The sequence below is a fragment of the Saccopteryx bilineata genome, chromosome 3 (assembly GCF_036850765.1).
Source record: "Saccopteryx bilineata isolate mSacBil1 chromosome 3, mSacBil1_pri_phased_curated, whole genome shotgun sequence".
Taxonomy (NCBI): Eukaryota; Metazoa; Chordata; class Mammalia; order Chiroptera; family Emballonuridae; genus Saccopteryx; species Saccopteryx bilineata.
Window position 1 is genome coordinate 95,114,007 of NC_089492.1, and position 22,346 is coordinate 95,136,352.

Below are 22,346 nucleotides of genomic sequence, written 5' to 3' on the forward strand. Positions count from 1 at the left end.
CTGGAACTTATGACCGTTTCCAAGGTCCTATGTTAGCACAGCTGGAGAACAAGTGACTATTCTCTTAAATCAACTCATAGCCATACCTCTGGCTGCTAAAGTCATGTTCTCAAGCCAATATATCAAAAACAGGGTGTGCAATTTTACTTCCCAATTTCTTTTCTTGTTTTCCCAGTCATGGGACCTAACGTCTGGAAGAAATAGGGCTGTTTGGCTCTGCACAGCGCTGCCATCTGTGAGGGTGGGGCAGTGAAGGCTGGAGAGTCACAGAGGGGCCCTGGGAAGCTAAGCCTGAAAAGCCAAGTCTTTCACCAGGTTGGCCTAACCTGTGGTGGCACAATGGATAAAGCATCGACCTGGAACGCTGAGGTAGCTGGTTTGGAACCCTGGGCTTGCCTGGTCAAGGCACATATGGGAGTTGATGGTTCCTGCTCCTCGCCACTTCTCTCTCTCCTCTCTAAAAATGAATCAAGTCTTTAAAAAGTAAGTAAAAAAATAATAATAACAAGTTTTTCACCAGGTAAATAAGTCAACAACAAAAAAATAATTCCATACAGTGTACTACGGAATACTCTCATTCATTCTATTTTATTGGACATAAATTGCACTTATTAATCAAAACATATGTACCTTTAAAAAAATAAGTGAATAAGCATGTGTCAACCAAATGAAAAACAAAGGCTTTCATGTAAAACAAAGGGAGAGGGAGAAATGAATAAAATTCTCAAGGAAAAGATTGATGTTCAGTTGAGAGAGAAAAAAATGTATTCTGCATTTTTTATATGAAGCAGAAATATAAGGCCACAGTCTTAAAGTCTCAATCTATTCACTCTTTCAAAATTAAAAATTAACACCCAATAATTTTGACATTGGTGTTGTTTGCCATTCAGATTTAACATCTGTGTTGGTTCTCACAAATTCAAAAATATAGAGGTCAGAAATTTGGTATGAAACTGAATGCTGAAAACCTATTTCAAAAAAATAAAAAAAGAAAGAATGAAAGAAAGAAACAAAGAGAGCAGCCTAAAATGTAGAATGGCCAAATAAAATGTTTACAATGCAACATTTTAATTCAAGCACTTAAAAGTAGTAGTTTAAATTAATAGATGCATTAGACTATATTTGCTACAATATAAAGTTTTTATTATTTTGGTAATGGTGTCCTATTGTAGATGTTTACAGATACAAAATTTTAAATTTGATATATAAAACAGTAAAAGCTACATATTAATGCTGTGTCCCCCAAATCTATTTCAGGTGTGCATTATAGTCACTATGTAAAGCATATATGATAAAATACAAAAATGAGAAAAGGTTAAGTAAGAAGTTACACTTGAGTTATAAAAATCTAATAAAGTATACCTTCTCATCACACATTTGTGTTAAATCTAAAGAACACACAGATTAATATATAATGCTATGCAGCTAGGTGATCTAATATAGATCTACTATCAAAAAATTAAGGCTGTAATAACATTTCACAGGCAAAGGCTAAGTTCTGAGACATGAAGGCTTTCAGATAGCCCACAAAACAAACCTGAGAAATCTTTTGTTTTGAAAAAAAGCAATTTTCTTACAAAGTCAAAGCTTTAATATATACATGAAGCATTTAATAAACAATATACTTTCTTGCAATAATCTGGGATGTTCTGACTATAACATTTTTTCTCTGACAGAATTGCATTTTTTCTATGACAGAAACAAAATGAGGTTTTCTGATTAAGCCAGTAATAAGATTACTGTAGCCCCCAAATTTGGTTATTTTTATTTGTTTTTGGTTTTGCTTTCCTTTCTTTAACTAGGTTATGAACATATTAAATAAAACAGCTAAGCTCTAAGCGCCCACTTTACTTTCTTCTACATAAGCCCAGCTTTCCCATTGCTGAAAGTGTCAGGTTAACTGGACCCACATACATGAAAACAGATTATCACACATCTGGATCTGGTTGACTTAATGAGGCATCCAGATTGGTACATGATTACTTTGCTGCCACACATCTCCCAGAATACGTAGGCTAAAGCCGCCCAAAGTCACTGTCTCAGCCCTGCTGAAGGGGTTGGAAGGAAGGGTAATAATGTTTTGGAACTGCCAGTGCCAAAAAAATTTAAAGGTATTGGTAAACTTCATTTCTAAAGGTGACTTGAGCACCTTCAAAAATACTGGCACAAACAGTTTTTCATTTTCAAGAGGCACAGCTATGAGATTTTATAATTAAAATGTGAAATTTTTAGTAATAAAAAATTTCTGCTTGCAAAATATATAGATCTAATATGCTGTGGATTTTTAAAAAAGTCTACTTGGGATTTAAAACCTGCACACAAAACATCTTTTTTTCTAAACACTCACATTTCAAACTAATTAATTTGGAACAAGTAGAAAAGTGTTTAACCATTTTTTTTTCGTTCTCACTTTTCTCTTACCATCCCCACCCACAACGATGATACACTCCTTCCTTTATAATTTTGATAAGATTCCAAAAGCTTAATAGAATGTAACAAGCTGTAAGTTTTTTGGACACTGCACAACTTCCTTTGGAAGTTTACATGCAATGAAAATTAAACCTTCAAACTATACTTTGTACTCTTGCAATCTTCCATCACTTTTTTTTAAGGTTTTCAGATTTACATAAACTAAACATATACATTTTGTTCAAGCTCTGCGTTCACAGTTACCAAAGCAACAGCTCATTGGGTCACCCATCTTAAATAACACATCTGACCTGATTCGCTTCAGTGATACATAAATGCAATCCTCAAAACAGCCTCCCAAGACTATCTTCTGATTCTGACTTTCCAAATCACTGACATTAATGCTATCTTTTAAAAATCATTTAAAAGAAAAACTAAGTCTGATATAATGGAAATTTTCTCTCTTCTTTATTAATAAAGAGAACATCCAGGTAATTTGTTGCACTGTTTACTATTCATCAAGAAACACAGGTGAAATTTCTCTGCCTTCCAATAGCTCAGGATCAGATTTCCAGTAACTTCAATTGGAACTCAATAATAAGAATGTCATTAAAATTAAATTAAAATTTAAGCATGCTAAGAGTTTGGAATGATAAGATATTAATGAGATCAATTTTCAAAAGAGATTCTGTATTATGAATATAATTTTAATAGCTATATTGTAAACTAATAAGGATGACATCTTACAGACCCAACATTTAGATGTTTTGGTTATCGGGTTTTGGATAAGAGACAAAACTTTTCTTCAACTTGGTCTCCATGTCAAAAATGGGTAGTTCATTTAACCTAACTCATTTCATGTATCTGAGCCAAATTAGTTGAATTGGTTGTACTTTTCAATTTGCTATGACATTATAAAAGACATACATTATTCAATCTCTCTTGACAAAAATAATTGTAACTGTTTAATAATAAACAACTAATACATATTGCTTATGAATAATTATATATATATGCATATTGAATACTGTTTGGTGATTTTTTTAACGTATGCAAAGTATTAAAATCTGTGCATTGCAATCACATAATTTAAAGCTTAGCTGAGTTGGTAAGTCTTATTTTGGGGGAGGATGTTGCTCATAATTGAAATTCTGTACTTTGGCAACCAACACTGCTTGGAATTTTTTACAATTTGACTGAAACCCACTATAATCACTAAACCAACTACTATTGATTTCCCTTTTGGCAAATGACCTTATGAGTCATCCAAAAAAGTAAGAGAAATCACATCAGTAGGCAAAAAGATAAACCCATCGGCAGATACCAGAGCCTAACTAAGCTCTTGTACTGACAAGGTGAGAAGGAAATTTCTGGTCTGAATCTTTCTAACCCTCAATCACACGTCTTATACTGAAATTACTTGCCTTTGCATATTCAACAATATATTCTGAAACTTTGCTTAATATGGTTTTCTACTGATGTTCATCACGCAGAACATCCATCTCAGATCCCACCCACGAAGGCATGGTAGTGGAAATACCGCTTCATCAGGAAGTTTGGTGTGTGCACGCCTGTGTGTTTTATCTCCAAAGAGTGCTCCCTCAAGAAATTATTACCAGCATTCGATGTATGTATAAAATTTCTTTGGGCCTTTTAACTCTTTGATGAAAAAAAAAAGAAGATCTTCCCAGAGTTCTTATGCAGCTCATTGCTGGTCCTAGGATACGTGTTGCTTTATTTGAGAAAGTGGCACAGAGAAGCTAGAAAATGTTACTCCCCGTCCCCCAAACTCGAGTACTTCTACAATTCCAGCTTGCTTCTGGCTTCTCACTGGCAGTCTTCCTTGGCTTGTAACGTTTGGACAGCCTTGTCAAGGAGCTCCATGGACTCTCTGAGAGTGACGTTGATTTTAAATGACTTGGGTTTAATGGTCAGGCCATAATTAAAATCAATTTTCACAAGCTCGTCTGGATTGGCCTTGAAATTGCACTGGTGAGCCAGGATGGAAATGAAGAGAAACAGCTGCATCTTGGAAAGCTCTTCTCCAATGCAGCGTCGTTTGCCCACTGAAAAAATCATCACGCTGCTGGCCAGGTCCTTGTTGATGAAACCGTCCTTGTCCAAGAACCGGGTGGGATCAAAGTCCTCTGGGTTAGGCCACTTCACTGGGTCATGGTTCACTGACCACTGGTTAACAAAAACCACGGTGTCCTTGGGAATGTGGTAGCCCAAAAGAGAGGTGTTGGTGGTGGTGGCATGAGGAATGGTGACGGGTATAAAGCTGGAGAAGCGCAGGGCTTCATAAAGAAAGGCCATGATGTAGGGCAGCTTGGGCTGGTCGTCCAGGCAAGGCAGACGCTCTCTCCCCACGACTTGATCCAACTCCGCCTGCACCCGAGCCTGCACTTCAGGGTACCTATTTAGTTTCCAATGCAGAGAGAGAAAATGAGTGGGAGAAATTTATTCTTCTTTCTAGAAAGCACATTACAATTGTATCTTAATCTCACTTTCTTTATCTGAATCAGTGACTGAATTAACATGTCTGTGTCCTCTCTCCCCCGCCCCCAAAATATCTAAAACAGTTTCCTAATTTCTCGCTAAATTACACAATAGGTAAATTACGTTACATTTCCTCTAATAAGTCTCACATGGCTAATGCTCTCTTTTCCTATTGTAAGTCAAAAAATGTCTAAGTTTTCTCAGCCTGAAAAAGTATGATAACAGATCAGGCCAACTCCTCCATTAGACAAAGCAGGCACAAACATATATTATATTATATATTAAATTATATATTGAAAATATAAAATTATATATTTTCAATATATAATTTTAATATATCTTTATACCAATGTAGTCATAAAATATAATTTTAAATTTTTTCTTTTTTAGGGAGTAAGGTGTCTACAGAGACAAAAGCGCCCAGGGCCCACAAAAGTTGACTTGCCGCCCTGAACACAAACCCTTTCCCCCCTCATCTCCCTACTGTTCTCATTTATACAAAGATAATTAGTATGCTGACAGGTAAAGCAACATTATCTTCTAAATGGGAAAGGAAATTCCCAATATTCATGACACTATGGTACAAATTGTAATACTCCCTACTGGTGTTATCAACTAGCACAGTGCTTTTGGAAAACAAAATCTTACTACAAAGCAAGATTCATATCCTCTCCCCACTCTTTGTAAACCCAGTAAACCACACCTAACAATGTATTTTCAGGAAATAATAGGTACAAAAATATATAACCACGATGGCTGAAATTTTTTAATGTAATCAACAACAGTAAAGCTAAAGGAATGGTTATATAAAATGACATCTACTACGGCAAAATGTTATGTAACCATCAAAAATTACTAAAGTGAGCATGTTAGCAGTCTATCAATAAAATGAAAAACAAATTAAAAATTACTAAAATTAAATTTCAAAGATGGGGCTATGTCTGCTACAATAATTGGAATGTCAGAAGTAAAAAAAAAAAAAAGTTAATAATTATTGCAATCCTGAAAAAAATTTAAGCATTGTGATGAAATGATGAGCGATTTGAAAAACTTTTTTTTTTTAGCTCCATACTTCAGGGGTCTGCAAGCTTTTTAATAAAGAGTCAGACAGGAAATATTTTAGGCTTTGTGGACCAAACTTTCTCTCTGCCTTGTGCTGTAGTGTTAAAGCAGCCATAGACAATACATAGGTGTATTTGTGGATTTTGATACAACATACAGAAATGTGCCAACCCATCATATTGCCATTTCACCAAAAATAAGAAACATACTCATCAGCTATATTGAATTGAAAGTGACCGCAAAATTGTTTTATTTCCTTTCTCTGCCCAGTCTTTTTCTAATGAAAAAGAAAGTCTGTTTCACATGATAACATATTTCTCTGGGGATGCTAAAGACCTACTGATCTCATTTTGGGGATGTCTTTCTTTCTGACCTATTATTGACTTCTCTTTATTCGATTTCTATCCCTTGCATATATATGGGAAGCGACTTTAAATACACACACACACACAAAATCAATTGGTGAAAGTAGCCTACAGAATCTAAGGGTTGCAGTGTTGCAGAAGAAGCTGTCTTTGCCTTTCAAAATCTGAGGCGCCAGCAAATTCCGCATTCCCCACCACGAACTTAGGCGCCAAGAAATGTCACAACCAGGACTTCAGGTCTCTCCAGGCATCAAGATTTGCCTTGAGCGAGACACTTGCCCCGGGGGTAGGATTACCAGATAAATACAGGCCGCCCAGTTAAATTTGAAGTTCAAATAAACAATGGCTAATCTTTCAGTAAAATTTATTTTTTTATTTGCTAAATCTGGCAACCAGCGATATTGGGTACTTGTTTGATTCCTGCGTTCACAAAGCTTCATAAAGGTCCGCGATCTTAATCAAGGTGGTCACTGGGGACCAGCTAACCAACCGAGCCGGGCCCACGGGCCAAAGAGGTCCGCAGAGACCCCCTGGGTACCCGGTTTGCCTTTGTGGATTATGTTCTCCGCTCCGTAAAAGTGACTGTTTTTCTGGTTCTTGACCTGTATGAAGGGCACCTCTCTTACTCGCAGCGCTGCGGTTTTGTAAAATCCAGCACAGCCATCTGGTTTCCGGCCGCCTTCCTAACATAACACTTGCACGCGGGTTAACCGCCCCGGTAGCCAGTCTGATGGCCTCCAGGCCGGCCTGAGAGCGTTTTATGTTACCTAGGAACAAAGCCCAGACTCCTGGGCGGCTGGCTTTCAGCGCCAGGGCTGGGCGGCCTCGGATCTGCGCGGATAACTGGCGGGGCCACATAGGCTGTTGTGTCTATTTAACACATTTACTAAGTTTTCCTTTCTCTCGCAACCGTTCCAATTACGCTTCTCCTCTGCCAGGGAGGAACAAATCTACACTCATCTGCAGCCACTTGAAAAATCTTGTTTTACCAGGTTTCTCACAAATGTGTCCCAACTCGGAGACGCAGAGACAAGACTGGAGAGGTCCTGGTCCCGCCGAGTGGGGTGTGCCCGCGTACGTGTCTCTGTCCTTCCTGAATCGTGGTTTGGGGACGCGATCTCAGATTTGAGAGGTGGGGACCTGGAAAGAAACCTCAAACCCTCCCTGCTCGCTGCTCGTGACCTCAGCCTATTCTAGTCCCACTCCACCTTTTATAGGAGAAAAGAAGGCTTGCCCCTTGCCTTCTGGAGGCTTTACCTGATGAAAAGGATGAGCAGCCACTGCAGCCCGGTGGAGAGAGTGTCTTGGCTAGCGCCGAAGATGTCGGTGATAGTAGACGGCACGTAGTCTAAGTCCAGCCGCGCGCCACCTTCGTCCAAGCCCTCGGCCGCCTCCTTGGCCACCGAAAGGATGCAGGCGTCCATCATGTCGCGGGGGGCGGCCCCGGGACGGAGGCTTTCGCGGTGCCTCAGGAACTTGTCGAGGACGAAGTTGCTGAAGTTGCGGTTGATCTTCTCGAATTCTCGGAAGGCGGTGCGCACGGGATTAGGGAAACGCTGCAGCCAGGGCAGCACGTCCACCAGGCTGCCCGCTGCCACCGTGCGCCCGAATTCCTCGTTGTGGCTGAGCAGCTCGTGGAACTCGGGATCGTCGTGGCTGTAGCGACAGCCGAAGCATACGGCGCTCATGACGTTGGCCACAGCCACCACCGTCAGTGGCCGCGGGTCGAGGCAGGCGCCGCCCGCGCTGCCGCGCACCAGCAGCAGCACCAGCTCGCGCGCCTCTCCCAGCACGTGGCCCTGGAGGATGCGACGGCTGTGCGGCAGGCACGTGGAGAAGGCGCGCAGCGTCCTGTGCGCCGCGCGCCGCTGCGCCTTCCAGCGCTCGGAATAATGGCCGAAAGCCAAGCTGCGGCCGCCTGACACCACGCGGAACGAGGCGAAGGGCGGCCGGTCAGCAAAGGCGGCGCCCTGCTGCACCAGGGCCTGGCGGATGGTGCGCTCGCCGTTCAGCACCACCACCCGGCAGCTGCCCAGGCGAATCTGGAAGACGTCACCGTAGCGCCGCGACAAGCGAGCAAACGAGAGGTGCGGCGCGGGGCCCACGGCCGCGGCGTTTCCGATCAGCGGCCACGCAAAGGGTCCCGGGGGCGCGGACCCCGGCTGCCGCCGCCGCTGCCTCAGCAGCCACTGACCCACGTGCACTGCGGCTAGCACCGAGAAGAGCAGCAGGAGCGTGGTCTGTTGGGCGGACAGCGTGATCGGTAGCAGAGGATCGTCGAAGCTGAGCCTGATGGCCATTCTGGAGAGAGAAGGACAAAGGCGTGACACTCAGAATGTGCGGAGAAAAGAGCGGGCACCCCACGCCTCTACCCCCGGGCCTCGGGGTGCCATACACTGTTAGATAGTGAGGTCTTGGGTAGGTTAAGTCAAGTGCAGCATCACTGGAGAAGCGGCTGAAGACGTCCTTTCTCATCAAACCCACTCCCCAAAGAAAAAGGGAGGGCCGCGTTGCTACTTCTCGGTTACTCAGCCTCCCTGTCCCCAGCAGCCGCGTAACGGTCCCTGCAATTCTGGGACAACACGGCGGGCACCGAGGCGGAGGCGCTCCGTTCCCTCTAAGTGCCTATCAGCGCGGCCCCTGCGCCCTGCCCACCCTGGATAGAGGAGGCAGCGGGAAAGCGGCTCCACAGACAGACTGACCTGCGAAGAGGCACGGTTTCCAGCGGCGAGGGACAGCTGGCTCCGAGAAGGGGCAGGGGTCCTTGTGGAAGGCAAGATGTCACCTGAGAGTCTCTAGAAGGTTGGACGCTTGCCCCGGACACCTACTGCCAGTTCTGAGAGCCTTAGCATCCACTCTCGAAGCTCGTGGCGTTGTCAGAGCTAGGGGCGCTTGGATTGGGGTGAGGACAGAGAAAGGTGACTCCTCTGCGGAGCCCCGCTGCACGTGAAGCCTCGGCAAAGTCGGGGTTTCTTAACAGCGTGAGGATTTATGTTGAGGGTGAATGAGTGGAATCAATCCTCAGCTCTCACGCCCCCCAGCGCGGCTCTGACAGCTGGAGTCGCAGAGGCGTGGTTCGTTTGCACACAGCCAGAGAATAAAACGCACTGTCTCGTTTTTAAGGTCTGAGTAGAGGGAGGAGGCGGCTGGACCTGGTGGGGGCGGGGCGCACAGGGGGCGGGGCGCGCGGGCACTGTCCGCAAGGCTCGGACTCTGACTAGGGTCGCCGCACGCAGGGCGTCACGCGAGGGGGCTCCAGTGCGCCCCGACGGCCTTGGGGAAGTAGCTGGTGGCTTTACTAGAAGCTGCGGTATGAACTTTTCGTCTACTCGAAAACCGCTCTAAATCGCGGTCACCCACAAACCGTGGCCTCACGGTTTCCCCTGAAGCGCGCTCCATAAACTGCCCATCCCGCTGCTTTCTCTGTGGGAGCACGCAACTCCATTTCCTCCCAATGACTTAATCTTCGGTCCCCGAGAGAACATTGCGTGGGATCCTTCGGCTTCCTAGGCAGGAAAGGAAACTTGTCAGTTTGGAAACGAGACAAGTTCGGTTTGAGGTGGCGGTTTGCCCGACAGCCTCCCTAGTTATTTTATCTTAATGTTGTTGTAAACAAGTGGCCCTCAAATGAGGCCGTTCTGCGCGCAAAGTTCTCGTGCAGCGAGATCAAAAATCCCTGAAAGACGCCACTCCCCGGCCCTAGGGCTCCGATTGTCCTTGGCACATAAAAGCCAGCACTGGCGGGCGGCAGCTGGCCCTGAGATTTCCCGCGTAGAAACTCCTCTAGGTGGCGCCGCCCACTGAAGAGCTCCGGGACGCGCCGGCCACATCCGAGGCCCTTGGCACTGGGCTCCAAGCCAAGCAGGGGCAAACCCTGGGGACAAGAAGGGAGTCGCGGGGGCTGGAGTGGGGGGCGCTCTGCAGATTCCTGAAGGGAGGAGGGGGAAGAGGAGAGGGAGGCAAATCGCCGTGCGACTGCGAAGTTTATCGGGTTGAAAAGTTCTTTTGCTGTCGCCTCCCCCTTGCGTGCGGAGCTGTGCCTTGCGTGCATGGCTTCTGAAAAGTAGGCTCCAGTCATATCCCTTGGCGCTTCTCACGGCACCTGACACGCCGGGGCGGCGACGGGGGCGGCGGCTGAGGGCGGGGTGCGGGCCGACACCACCCTCCCCAGCTCACGCACAGCCGCGCCCGGCCAGCAAGGCAGAAACTCGGGCCACCTGCAGTCTAGATCTGGGCACTCGCGATGCGAAGGCTTCTGAACGTTTCTCTCAAACGGGAAGCCGGAGGCCTCCAGGCCAGCGTTTGCCTCCGGCTGACTGCAGCCATTCCTATTGGCTGGTACAAAGTATTTTCAAGAGAAAGTGTCTTCACAACAAGGATGGGGAAAGGGCAGGCCCGTTGGAAGGGTGGGATGTGTCTTAGTTAACCAAGTAGGAATTGTACCTCTGGGCCTCCAGGATCATCAAGTGTAAGTATAAAAGTTATTCACTTACTACATGACAACCCTGTGCTTTGAACTTGACTGGAGCTGTGAATATCTGTTTCCCCGTTTACAGAGGAGGAAACGGGTTCAGAGAGGTTATGTGACTTGCTCAAGACAGCACAGCTGTCCACCAAGAGGTGGAGCCAGGATTTGAAGCCACGAAGAATCACTCCAGATCTTTATGCAGAAGGAAATCCTCAGATAAAAAAGCACAAATACTTCTTGCCCGTCTGCTCTCCCCCTCTCTATCTATGCATTTTTTTAAAAATCATCTGGAAGAATTTTATTAATTTTTATTTTTCAATTACAGCTGACATGCAATATTATATTTGTTTCAGATGTACAACATAGTGATTAGACATTTATATACTATAGGAAATGTACACCCTGGAAGGATTTTTGTTTTTGTTTGTGTGTGTGTGTGTGTGTGTGAGAGAGAGAGAGAGAGAGAGAGAGAAAGAAAGAAAGAAAGAAAGAAAGAAAGAAAGAAAGAAAAAGAAAGGGAGAGACAGGAAGGGAGAGAGATAAGTATCAACTCGTCATTGCAGCACTGATTCACTGATTGCTTCTCATAAGTGCTTTGTGGCAGGGGGCAGGCTCCAACTGAGCCAGTGACCCCTTGCTCAAACCAGCAACCTTTGGGCTCAAACCAGCTGCCATAGGATCATGTAGATGGTCCCACGTTCAAGTCAGCAATCCCCCACCCTCGCTCAAGCTGGTGAATCTATGCTCAAGCCAGATGAGCGCTGCCTCAAGCTCACAACCTTGGGGTTTCAAACTGGAACCTCAGTTTCCCAGATCGATGCTCTATCCACTGTGTCACCACTGGCCAGGCTGGAAGAATTATTTTTGATAGTTGTTTTTGTTTGCAGAACTGAGGATTCTGAGGATTGCGCAGAAGAAATAGTATGCTTACCTTTTGCAATTAAATTGATTTTTAATGAAGGAGGCTTATGGACTGTCCCTACACTAGATGTTGGAATATGGTTAAATTTTAAAGAAAAATAAAGGGGAGTCTGAAAAAGAGACTGACTTCTTGAGAAACTGAAACCAAAGGTAAAATATCAGACCCAATAAGAAAATGCCTTTTTGTAAAGTCTTCATTTGGTATTTTTTGAGACGTTCTTTAGAAATGATTTCACGTGCCACTATGGAGTACTCACATCCATGATGAAGTCAGGTTTTGAACAACTGGTTGTATAAGTATTGATTTTCCAGAGCTATGTTCACCTACATATCCTTTGAAATGAGTTTCATACAATCTTCCAATGTCTAGCTTTAGCAAGACCTGTGCCTAATAATCCAAGACTTCTGTAAGTATCAATCTCTCATTAGACTTTAATTTGATGGATGGCAACTGTCTGTGGACTAAGCCAATTCTGAGCTACCAACATTCCTGAAAGCCTTTATCATAGTATCTCCTCCAGAACCAGAGTGGATGGAGGTTTCCTTTAAACCAGGGGTCCCCAAACTACGGCCCTGCTGGCCGCATGCGACCCCCTGAGGCCATTTATCCGGCCCCCGCCGCACTTCTGGAAGGGGCACCTCTTTCATTCATGGTCAGTGAGAGGAGCATAGTTCCCATTGAAATACTGGTTAGTTTGTTGATTTAAATTTACTTGTTCTTTATTTTAAATATTGTATTTGTTCCTGTTTTATTTTTTTACTTTAAAATAAGATATGTGCAGTGTGCATAAGGATTTGTTCATAGTTTTTTTTATAGTTGGGCCCTCCAACGGTCTGAGGGACAGTGAACTGGCCCCCTGTGTAAAAAGTTTGGGGACCCCTGCTTTAAACCAAATTCTTATCTGAAAAAATATAAAGCAAGGCTGTTCCTAAGACCTCTTGCTTCATTCCTGAACATCATATTCTTTTTAGAAAAACTCAGTGCATGGCTTCCTGCCACAGCAAATAGTTCAAGCATCTCCTCCAGCTATGGTGGTGCCTTGAGCTTAGCTTTCTGCTCTAGGGCATGGTTAAAAAAGGCAGAGGAACCAGGTGAGCAAATGCCATCAGAAAGATAAGCCCTTATCAGTCATGACAAATCAAAATGACTGGCTGTAGTAACACCTTCTTCGGAATCTGCAGACCTCAGGTGCTCCCAAGCTTTGTGGTGTGCACCTCGGTTGTAGGGCCCATCTGGTACCTGATGAAAATACTGGGTAAATCCAAAGTGGCCTGTGGGTACCCCTGATCGAGCTCGAGGCAGGATCCCTGCCTCTGGTGAGAATTCACACCAGGCTCTTTAATTATCACAACTTCTCAACCAAAGTCAGTACCTAAGGCTCAGGGATCTCCTTTCAGGAGCACAGAATATGGGGATCTCACTCTCCCAAATCTGAAACTTGAATTTTTTGCTGCAAATAACTTTCAAAAGAACAGCTAAGCTAAAGAGAGTTTTAAAGTAGAGGTTTAAAAAATACCTCGTATTGTATTGATTACAAAGAACAGAAATCTAGCATAAGCTTGTTTAAGCAGGACAGGAATGAACTAGCTCATGAGCCAGGAATGATAACAGTGGTACCTCACACAGTGGGGGGACCTGGGCTACTTTCCCTGACCTCTGTCTGTGTTGAGTTCTGAGCTTTGTTCTGCAAACTTTCCACATGGCAGGAAACTGGCTTGGGCAGTCTCAAATGAACCACCCCAAGAAAAGAGACCATCTTTCTTCCAAAGTCCTTAAATAGGCCTCTGGAAGGACTATGACATGTCAGGCTGGCATCAGACCAACCACTCCTTTGGCCGAGGTGCTAGAATGTTATCAGAAAAAGAGGGACAGGGCCCTGGCCGGTTGGCTCAGCGGTAGAGCATCAGCTCGGCATGTGGAAATCCCTGGTTCAATTCCCAGCCAAGGCACACAGGAGAAGTACACATCTGCTTCTCCACCCTTCCCCCTCTCCTTTCTCTCTATCTCTCTCTCCCCCTTTGCAGCCAAGGCTCCATTGGAGCAAAGTTGGCCTGGGCACTGAGGATGGCTCCATGGCCTCTGCCTCAGACACTAGAATGGCTCCAGTTGCAATGGAGCAATGGCCCAGATGGGCAGAGCATCGCCCCCTGGTGGGCTCACTGAGTGGCTCTTGGTGGGGTGCATGAGGGAGTCTGTCTCTCTGCCTCCCTGCTTCTCAGTTCAAGATAAAAAAAAGAGAAGAAAGAAAGAAAGAAAGAAAGAAAGAAAGAAAGAAAGAAAGAAAGAAAGAAAGAGAAAGAAGGGAGGGAGGGAGGGAGGAACAAGATGGGGCAAGGGCATTCTAGGAAGCCAATGATAACAGCTCCATCAGTCGGCGCATATCCCACTTCCGTTCATTGCTGTCTTTTATGTTGGAGGATAGCCCAAACCTATTATTATTTTTATTAGTTTTATTAGTTTAAATCAGCAAGTGAGATGGATGAATTGTTCCTGGAGTTAATATCCAAGAAAGCTCAGTCCTAATGTCATCAGGCTAGAAATTGTTTTTTTTCTGGGGCTTTCTCTCTGGAATAATCTCTGTGTTGATTTTATGGGTAAACACTGCTCTTCCAACCTCCTCCAAACACACATATACACGTGCACTGAGAAGACAGTGGAGTGGAAGCATAATGTCTCAAGTCCTTGAGTGTGGGGTTGGCAGGAATTAGTGATCAGACACACGCTGGTAGGCAGGAAAAATAAGACTAAGAAGGCACACCAAATGTCTGAAGTGACTGAGAACATGACAGAGAGAAGAGCTGTAGGATCCTGCACATCATGTGCTGGGAATTGGGGTGATTCTTAAGAGGTAGGACCAAATCCTTGTGCCCCACTTGACTTGCAGCTGCTTCCTTCCTGCTGGTAATAAACCAACTGAGAACTGCGAGCTAAAAGTAGATCTCATTTCATCTAATCCAGGGGTCAGGAACCTATGGCTCACGAACCAGATGTGGCTCTTTTGATGGCTGCAGACAAATCTTTAATAAAAATAATAATAACATTAAAAATATAAAACATTCTCATGTATTACAATTCATTCATTTCCTACCGCTCATGTTCATGGTTGTGGGTGGCTGGAGCCAATCACAGCTGTCCTCCAGGACAACACCAAATTTTTATTGGATAATGCGTAAAGTACACGGGTCGTTGTATGGCTCTCATGGAATTACATTTTAAAATATGTGGTGTTCATGGCTCTCTCAGCCAAAAAGTTTCCCAACCCCTGAACTAATCTAAGAAACCATCATTTGTAGGATGCACCATTATTTTATGTACTGATTAATATAAAAGCAGAGTTGTCAACTGTAATCATGTTATCGATTATAAGACATATTCTGATTTCAAAGATGTTAAGGTTTTCTTTTTAAGTGTGTTTTAGAATGAAATACTATTCATGCTAGCATAGATCATCTACCTTTGTATTAGGCAGTGGTGGTTTGAGGTTTCATAGATGGAGCAATTGAGATCAGGAATGTCATCGCCTGCCATCTTCCCTTCCATTAATATTATTTGATGTTTTTCCAATCCTATGTAAAGTATGAGTAGAAACTGCTTTGGAAGATTTTTCTAATTTTATTCACCTAAATAAATTAAGAAAAAGACAGTCACTTGCTAAATCAATGCAGCTTAAGATAAGTTTCTTAGCCCTCCTCTCCTTCCATCTTAAGCTCTTTCGATATAGTCTGGCCACTGTGTTATGCTAATTTGCCACCAAATACTTTCATACATATTTAGAAATAAAAAAGTATCAATGCCTGCAACTTACTCTCAAATGTTTTAAAGAGAAAAAGACAGAAGGAGAGAACAAAAGAGAGCAAAATGAGAAAGCAAACATGATAACATGTTCAGAACTGGAGAATTTAGACAAAATGGTAGTTCTTTGTGATGTTCTTGCAACTTGTAAGTTTGATATCCAACTGAAAAGTAAAAATTAAAATTAAGAGCATAAGACAGAAATACTTTCACAACATTATGCTCTCACATTGTCCTCTCAGCTTTTACTGACAGTCTCTTATGAGAAAAGACCATGAAAAGAACCTGAGATTGATATATTGTTTAATGCCCTCTGTGTTTCATTGTTCTTGGAGTTCAGTGCAAAGAAAAACCTTTGTGCTCAATTGCAGTAGTTTTTCCTAGCAGGATCTGATATGACCTTTATTTTCTTGGCTGTCCTTGCTCTTTGAATGGCTTGAATGTATCTATGTCTTTTATTGTAGTTGCCTTCAATTCCTTTTGAAAATAGAAATAATATAATATGTAAAAGGTGCTGCTCTCTGTTTCATTGTGTTGTTTTTTATTTTTATTTATTAATTTTAGAGAAAGAAGGGAAAAGAGAGAGAGAGAAAGAGAGAGAGAGAGAGAGGAACATCGATCTGTTCCTATATGCGCCCTAACCAGGAATCAAACTGGCAACCTCTGTGCTTTGGGACAAAACTCTAACCAACTGAGCTATCTGGTCAAGACTCATAGTGGTCTTTTTTTTTTCTCTCTTTTTTTATTATTATTAATTTTAATGGGGTGACATTGATAAATCAGGGTACATATGTTCAGTGTCAACACCTCCAGGTTATTTTGACATTTGATTATATTGCATACCCACCACCCAAAATCAAATTGTCTTCTGTCACCTTCTATCTGGTTTCCATAGTGGTCTTTTAATGAGATAATCCATTTAAAGTTTCCTGTGCTTCTTAAATGTAGTAAATAGTACAGTTCTCCAATGGATTCTTCCTGCTTTCTTTAACTTACCTCCTTCTCTGCTTTTTTTTCCTCCCCTGGCTCTTCCTTCTCCTTTTTTCTTCTCTCCCACTTTCTCTCACCTTCCCTTTCATTGCACCCATTCTTAGCTCTTTCGCACCCTGGGAGACCATCAGTTTTGCTCCAGCTGCCACCATTGCTGACAGCCTGTCTCTCTTTTTCTCTCTACATTCTCCTGCTTACCTTTCCTCTCTCACAGAAGAACAAAGAGTAGGGGCCCAGGAGAAAAGGGAAGCAGGAGTGAAGAGAGTAAGAAAAGGGGTCAGGGAGCTAGGACGACTGAGAAAAGAAAGAAAAAGAGCAAAATATCAAAGACTGGGGCTAAGAGATCATCTTGGTGACCACTGAACCTCACAGTCAGTCCCCAGGTGTCTCCTGCTCACTCCCTGTGGGGTGAAGGTCTTACTTCAGAACAGTGATGATTCCATAGGAGGGAGAGGTTTGCAGCTGCTTCTGCACTTTTGCTCCCAGGGCTTCGACTGCCAACTCATCCAGTTCCTGAAATCCACCTTTCTCACAGTGAAACCAGGAGCCTGCTATCCACTACTTTGGTCAACAGAGAAAAACTTTTCCTACTATATTTATCAAACTCAGAAAATCTTTAGGCAGATGAAGGATATTGTTTTTCATTCTATTTCCTAAAATAAATATTTACCAGGTTACCAAAAATATGCATAAAGCAACAACAAGTTAAATACAAAGGGGAGGGGGGAAACAGAATGCACATTTGGGTTCAGCTAAATCACAGTATCTGGCCATGGGCATGTTGACCAGTACTGCATCCAGTTTGGGATGGATTCTGGGTAGAGAATCCAAATTCCAGTCTTCTTTTTCTCCATTAATCTCTTAGTCTTTAGAGTTAGACCTGAATTCTCTCACAAGTTTTCTTCTCTTTGCCAAAAGGAACTAAAATTCAGGTCAAAACTGTAGTGACAGCCAGGGCTTGAGAAAATAATTGGTAATGTAATAATTTAAGTAACTATTCCTCCTCTATACATTCCCAAAAGTGTAGTCCTCCAGCCTGCTGAGAACTACCAGTGTCGTGTGGAAAAACTGCTCAAGACACAAACCGTTGCCAAGAGGAGAAGGAGAGGCAGCCAAGAGAGAATAACCTCCCAAGTCTCCTTCTCCCAGAGCTTTTATTGATCAGAAGAGAAACTTTTTTTTTAATTTTTCCAGAAACAAAGGCTGCAGGAGTGCAGGAGAGGGAGATCAGGTGATAGGGGAAAGAATGATGAATGGACTTCTTGCTGATATGGGAAAAGGGCTAGTTTTGGTCAGTACATTCTTTTTCTTTTGCTAATTAACAAGCACAAAGGAAGGGGCAATCTATAAATGGCTAGATTAATTTCCTAAAGCTTGTTCACATGTACTCCTTTGTGTTTGCACAAAGATTACTCACACAGTTTCTTGGTGTTTGCATCAAAGAAACCTGCTTCCCTATGTTTGCAGCAGGGAATCACATTCACATCACCATTCAGACTCAGGGCTTTTTAAACTAAAGTTCTTTAATCCAAGTAATAGAGGGTCCAAGATCAGATGGGTGATTACCTACACAAAAGAGAACACAAGGGCTAGATCATTATTAGAACACAGGCTTTTTGACCACCCACCCCCAACAGTTTTTCCATTCTGTGATGAAAGTGTTCATGTTTCAGCTGTAGCCTGTCCTGTATTGAACTGCTCTGGTTAGAAAGCTCTAGATGTTAGAAAGTTCTTCCCAACATCAAAAAAGAATCTGGGCCCTGGCCAGTTGGCTCAGTGGTAGAGCATCGGCCTGGTGTGCAGGAGTCCCGGGTTCAATTCCCCGCCAGGGCACACAGGAGAAGCGCCCATCTGCTTCTCCACCCCTCCCCCTCTCCTTCCTCTCTGTCTCTCTCTTCCCCTCCCGCAGCCAAGGCTTCATTGGAGCAAAGTTTGCCCGCGCCCTGAGGATGGCTCTGTGGCCTCTGCCTCGGGCGCTAGAACGGCTCTGATTGCGGCAGAGCATCGCCCCCTGGTGGGCATGCCAGGTGGATCCCGGTCGGGCGCATGCGGGAGCCTGTCTGACTGCCTCCCGGTTTCCAGCTTCAGAAAAATACAAAAAAAAAAAAAAAGTCTGGATTGATTGTCTTCTGCTGAACTTAGAGCTACCCTTTGGAGTGATATGTACCAAGACCAACTTTCTTTTCACACAACAGCCCTTTACATGTTTGAAATAGCTATTGTGCTATCACTGGGCCATCTTCCCACCAACTAAGAAATGCCACAGTTCCTTCAATCATTCTTTGAATAATCTGTTTTCTAGAATTTTATCCAGCTTTTCTATGACTTCTAGACCTTGTAGTTTTAAAATATGTATAAATATGTACCTTAAAACTGAACACAATACCCCAATAGTGAGATCTTGTCTGGCCCAGAAGAACATAGTTTATTTCACATCAGTCACACATGTTTCTTTTAATGCAAACTAAGTTTTTGGACTATTTAAAAATATTTGCATCCCACTGCTGTACCCATTCTACACATGTGATCAACTGACAGTGCCCCAGGCCATGGAGGCCATGTTGATACTCTTGCTAACCTTGAGGGACAGAGACCAGAACAGCAGGAGGACAATGATATGGGGAAAGCATGGCTAGTGACCAGGTGACCACTGGCCCACTCTGGACTACTTCTAAGCCCAAAATCTTTAGACTGTGGTTTATATTATATATCCATGATATTATACATATTATTTACCTGTTTTGGTGAGATACGAAGTCTGAAAACAGACATATAGTATATGACTAGACTTCTGTTGCAAAAGACTCAATGTATACGAGAATATGCAGAAAAATGGGAAAACCCACCCTCCTACCCCTTTATAAACATAACCACTGTGAAGAACTATGTGGCTTCTATTTATGTAAAAGCATATGTTTGTTCATACATATGTATTTTTAATAGAAATGAGGTCATACTAGGATTACTGTTCAGGGACTTTTATTTTCAACTTAATAATTGTCTCAGTGACCGCAACAGAAGGTATAGATCTACCTCATGTTTTTAATCTATTGTATAGTCTGAGTGTAGCAGTTTATTTAACCATTTGTTTTAGTTAGTCATTTGTGTTGTTTCCAACTTATAATACAGTCCACTCTAACGACTTCACTTTTCTGTGCAATTCTATTTACATTTGCAAGTGCTTCCCCAGTAAAGATATTTGAACCAACGCAATAAGCATTTTTTTTCCAGGTTCATAATTTATTGTACAAATTGAATATCACATGATGAGTTGACATTAGCTTCTCCAGGCATGAGAAATTAACAGATGAAGTACAGTTAGAATCTTTTCTATGTCGCTTTCACAGCTGGGGTTTTTTTAGACCTTAACTTGAAGTATAAAACCAGCAAAGCAATGCTTCCATATGTGGCCAGTACACAATTCATTTCACCTGTGAGAGTGTAAGAGTTGAAATATTTTTTGATACCAGTGAATTGAAATTGAGCATCAGCTTCTGGACCTGCCATGGCTTCAATCTTGCAAAATGCACGAATTCCACAAGCTGTGTCCTTCAGTGCACGGAGATACCCCTCAGCCTGCCTAAAGAAGCCACCATCCCCGCAAGCGATCAATCGGTCTCAGAGATTCAGCCTCCGGCGTCGATTGCCTATGGCTCCACCTGCTTTTCTCGCAATATGCATTTTAAAGGGTGTCGTTACCACCTGATTATCTCCCAAAGAGGTGTGCCAGTTTGCATCCTCATGAACCTGGGGCTCTGTTTTATAGTACATAGCATGTGCCAAAGTACTTTTCCCTCTATAGAATTGTTGTCTTAATTTAGCTTTGCAAAAGTAGAATGAAAACAAAACAAAACAAAATAATCACTTGTCTTTCAGACCTATTTCTTACTTTAAAAAAATAGGCGGGCTTGTGTTCTGATCAGCTTCTCTTTTGACAGATGAGGGAAATCCCCAGATTTAGCCTGTAAGACTTTAGAAGGGGTACATTCCAGATCTCTACATCCCTGTGGAAGGCATCACAGAAGCCCTGGGGGTGGCGGATGGTTGGCAACCTCAGAGTCTTTAGATATCCCCTCTGAGACGATGACAATTTTTTACAGGCTCCTGTGCACAAACCCAAATGCTGTCCAGTTTCATCTAATCCTCCAGAGGAGGCAAGAGCAATGAAACCAGCATATCACAATCACTAGACTTCTGGCTTCTGGGGCCAGGCACTCCTGGCTGTGAAGCCCAGCTCTTATTTAAAAGCAGTGACTTTGGTCATGTCAGTTAACTCTCTGAGCCCTTATTCCTTATTCATGCAAGAGGAATAATAATATACTAACCTCAGAGGGTAGTTGTGAGGGTTAAATGAGATATTGTGAGGAAATCAATTAGTGTAGGTCAGGGGTAGTCAACCTTTTTATACCTACCGCCCACTTTTGTATCTCTGTTAGCAGTAAAATTTTCTAACCGCCCACCGGTTCCACAGTAATGGTGATTTATAAAGTAGGGAAGTAACTTTACTTTATAAAATTTATAAAGCAGAGTTACAAAGCAAGTTAAAGCATATAATAATAATTACTTACCAAGTACTTTATGTCAGATTTTCGCTACATTTGGCAGAATAAATCTTTATACAACAACTTACTATAGTTAAATCTATCTTTTCGTTTATACTTTGGTTGCTCTGCTACCGCCCACCATGAAAGCTGGAATGCCCACTAGTGGGTGGTAGGGACCAGGTTGACTTCCACTAGTGTAGGTGATGGTAAAGAGTGAGCTCTCAATAAAAGTTAGCCATTACTATTACTCCTACTATGACTTGGACCTCATGGGAATAAAGACTTGGCCTGTTTGTTTCATTGTGATTGCTGTCAGGGCGGCATGCCCTGCAAGCTCCTAAAAGCCTAAGGTGACACCAATCACCTCCTCTTGTCTTTCCCCACGTCACTCTGAGTAGTTAATGGACAACTCCAAAACCAGACACAGTGTTAATCTGGCTCTACCATTCAGCTGAGTGACTTTAGTTGCTGCAAATCACTTCTCTGGGTCCAGTTTACACTTAGGTAAAATGGAGATGATACCAGTGAGACAGGGCATGTGGCAGAACAGCAGCCATTGATAAAGCTACAGTATCTGTCAAGAAGGAAAATCACCTCCTACCAGATTTATGGCCTAAAACTGGCAGATACCAGCTCCATCAAATATGGAGACTAATTTTACCCATGGTAAGTCCCAGCCTCATTATATGCTCATTGTTGTACATTAGCATGCTAACATACTCACCCTGAACTGCCATGATCAGAAGCAGAAAGCCCATCTAAGGACACAGGATGACCTTTGGAGATCTTCAGAGAAATCTCCACCCCTTTCCCGGGAAAGATCCTGACTAGTCCTCCTCCTTATTGAATGCCTTCTCCTTCACCCCCACCCCAATTAAATAAACTTCATTAAAGGAAGCAAATTTCTTTAAAGGGGGGTGCTCTGCCTGTGGAGTAGTCCACTCCATCTCTGCCTCACTAATAAGCTCACTTTCATTGAAAACTCCAGGCTGGCTTGCATTTGAACTCTTTCCTACACAAAGCTGAGAACTGATGTTGGGTTGTGGACCCCACAGAATGCCTGCATCACCAGTATCTACTTCACAGAGTTGTGGTGGGAACTAAATGAACTAATGCATGTAGAGCTTTCAAAACAGTGCCACCTGAAAGGGGCTCAGTCAGAGTCAGCTCTTATTATTCTGTCAAAGGCCATTTGCTGCTGCCTTGAACAGGCTGACCTCGAGCCCTCTGCTCTTGGCAGAACAGCTCAGCACCAACAGCCAATTCGTGTTTTCCTCCGACTCCCAGAGGTGGCC

The 22,346-nt window shown here is 43.3% G+C and overlaps 2 protein-coding genes across 2 annotated transcripts; both read right to left on the reverse strand.

The window, feature by feature from the left end:
• Positions 1-837: 837 nt before the first annotated feature.
• Positions 838-9,415, reverse strand: CYP1B1 (cytochrome P450 family 1 subfamily B member 1). Its single transcript, XM_066266931.1, has 3 exons — positions 9,038-9,415; positions 7,593-8,636; positions 838-4,825 (listed from the first exon to the last, which is right to left on the reverse strand). Exons 2-3 carry the CDS (start codon positions 8,633-8,635, stop codon positions 4,237-4,239), a joined length of 1,632 nt encoding a protein of 543 aa, XP_066123028.1. The 5' UTR covers position 8,636; positions 9,038-9,415; the 3' UTR covers positions 838-4,236.
• Positions 9,416-19,740: 10,325 nt separating this feature from the next.
• LOC136328636 (ATP synthase membrane subunit K, mitochondrial) lies at positions 19,741-20,157 on the reverse strand. The gene has a single exon (XM_066264736.1). It carries the CDS (start codon positions 20,012-20,014, stop codon positions 19,838-19,840), a length of 177 nt encoding a protein of 58 aa, XP_066120833.1. The 5' UTR covers positions 20,015-20,157; the 3' UTR covers positions 19,741-19,837.
• Positions 20,158-22,346: the final 2,189 nt, after the last annotated feature.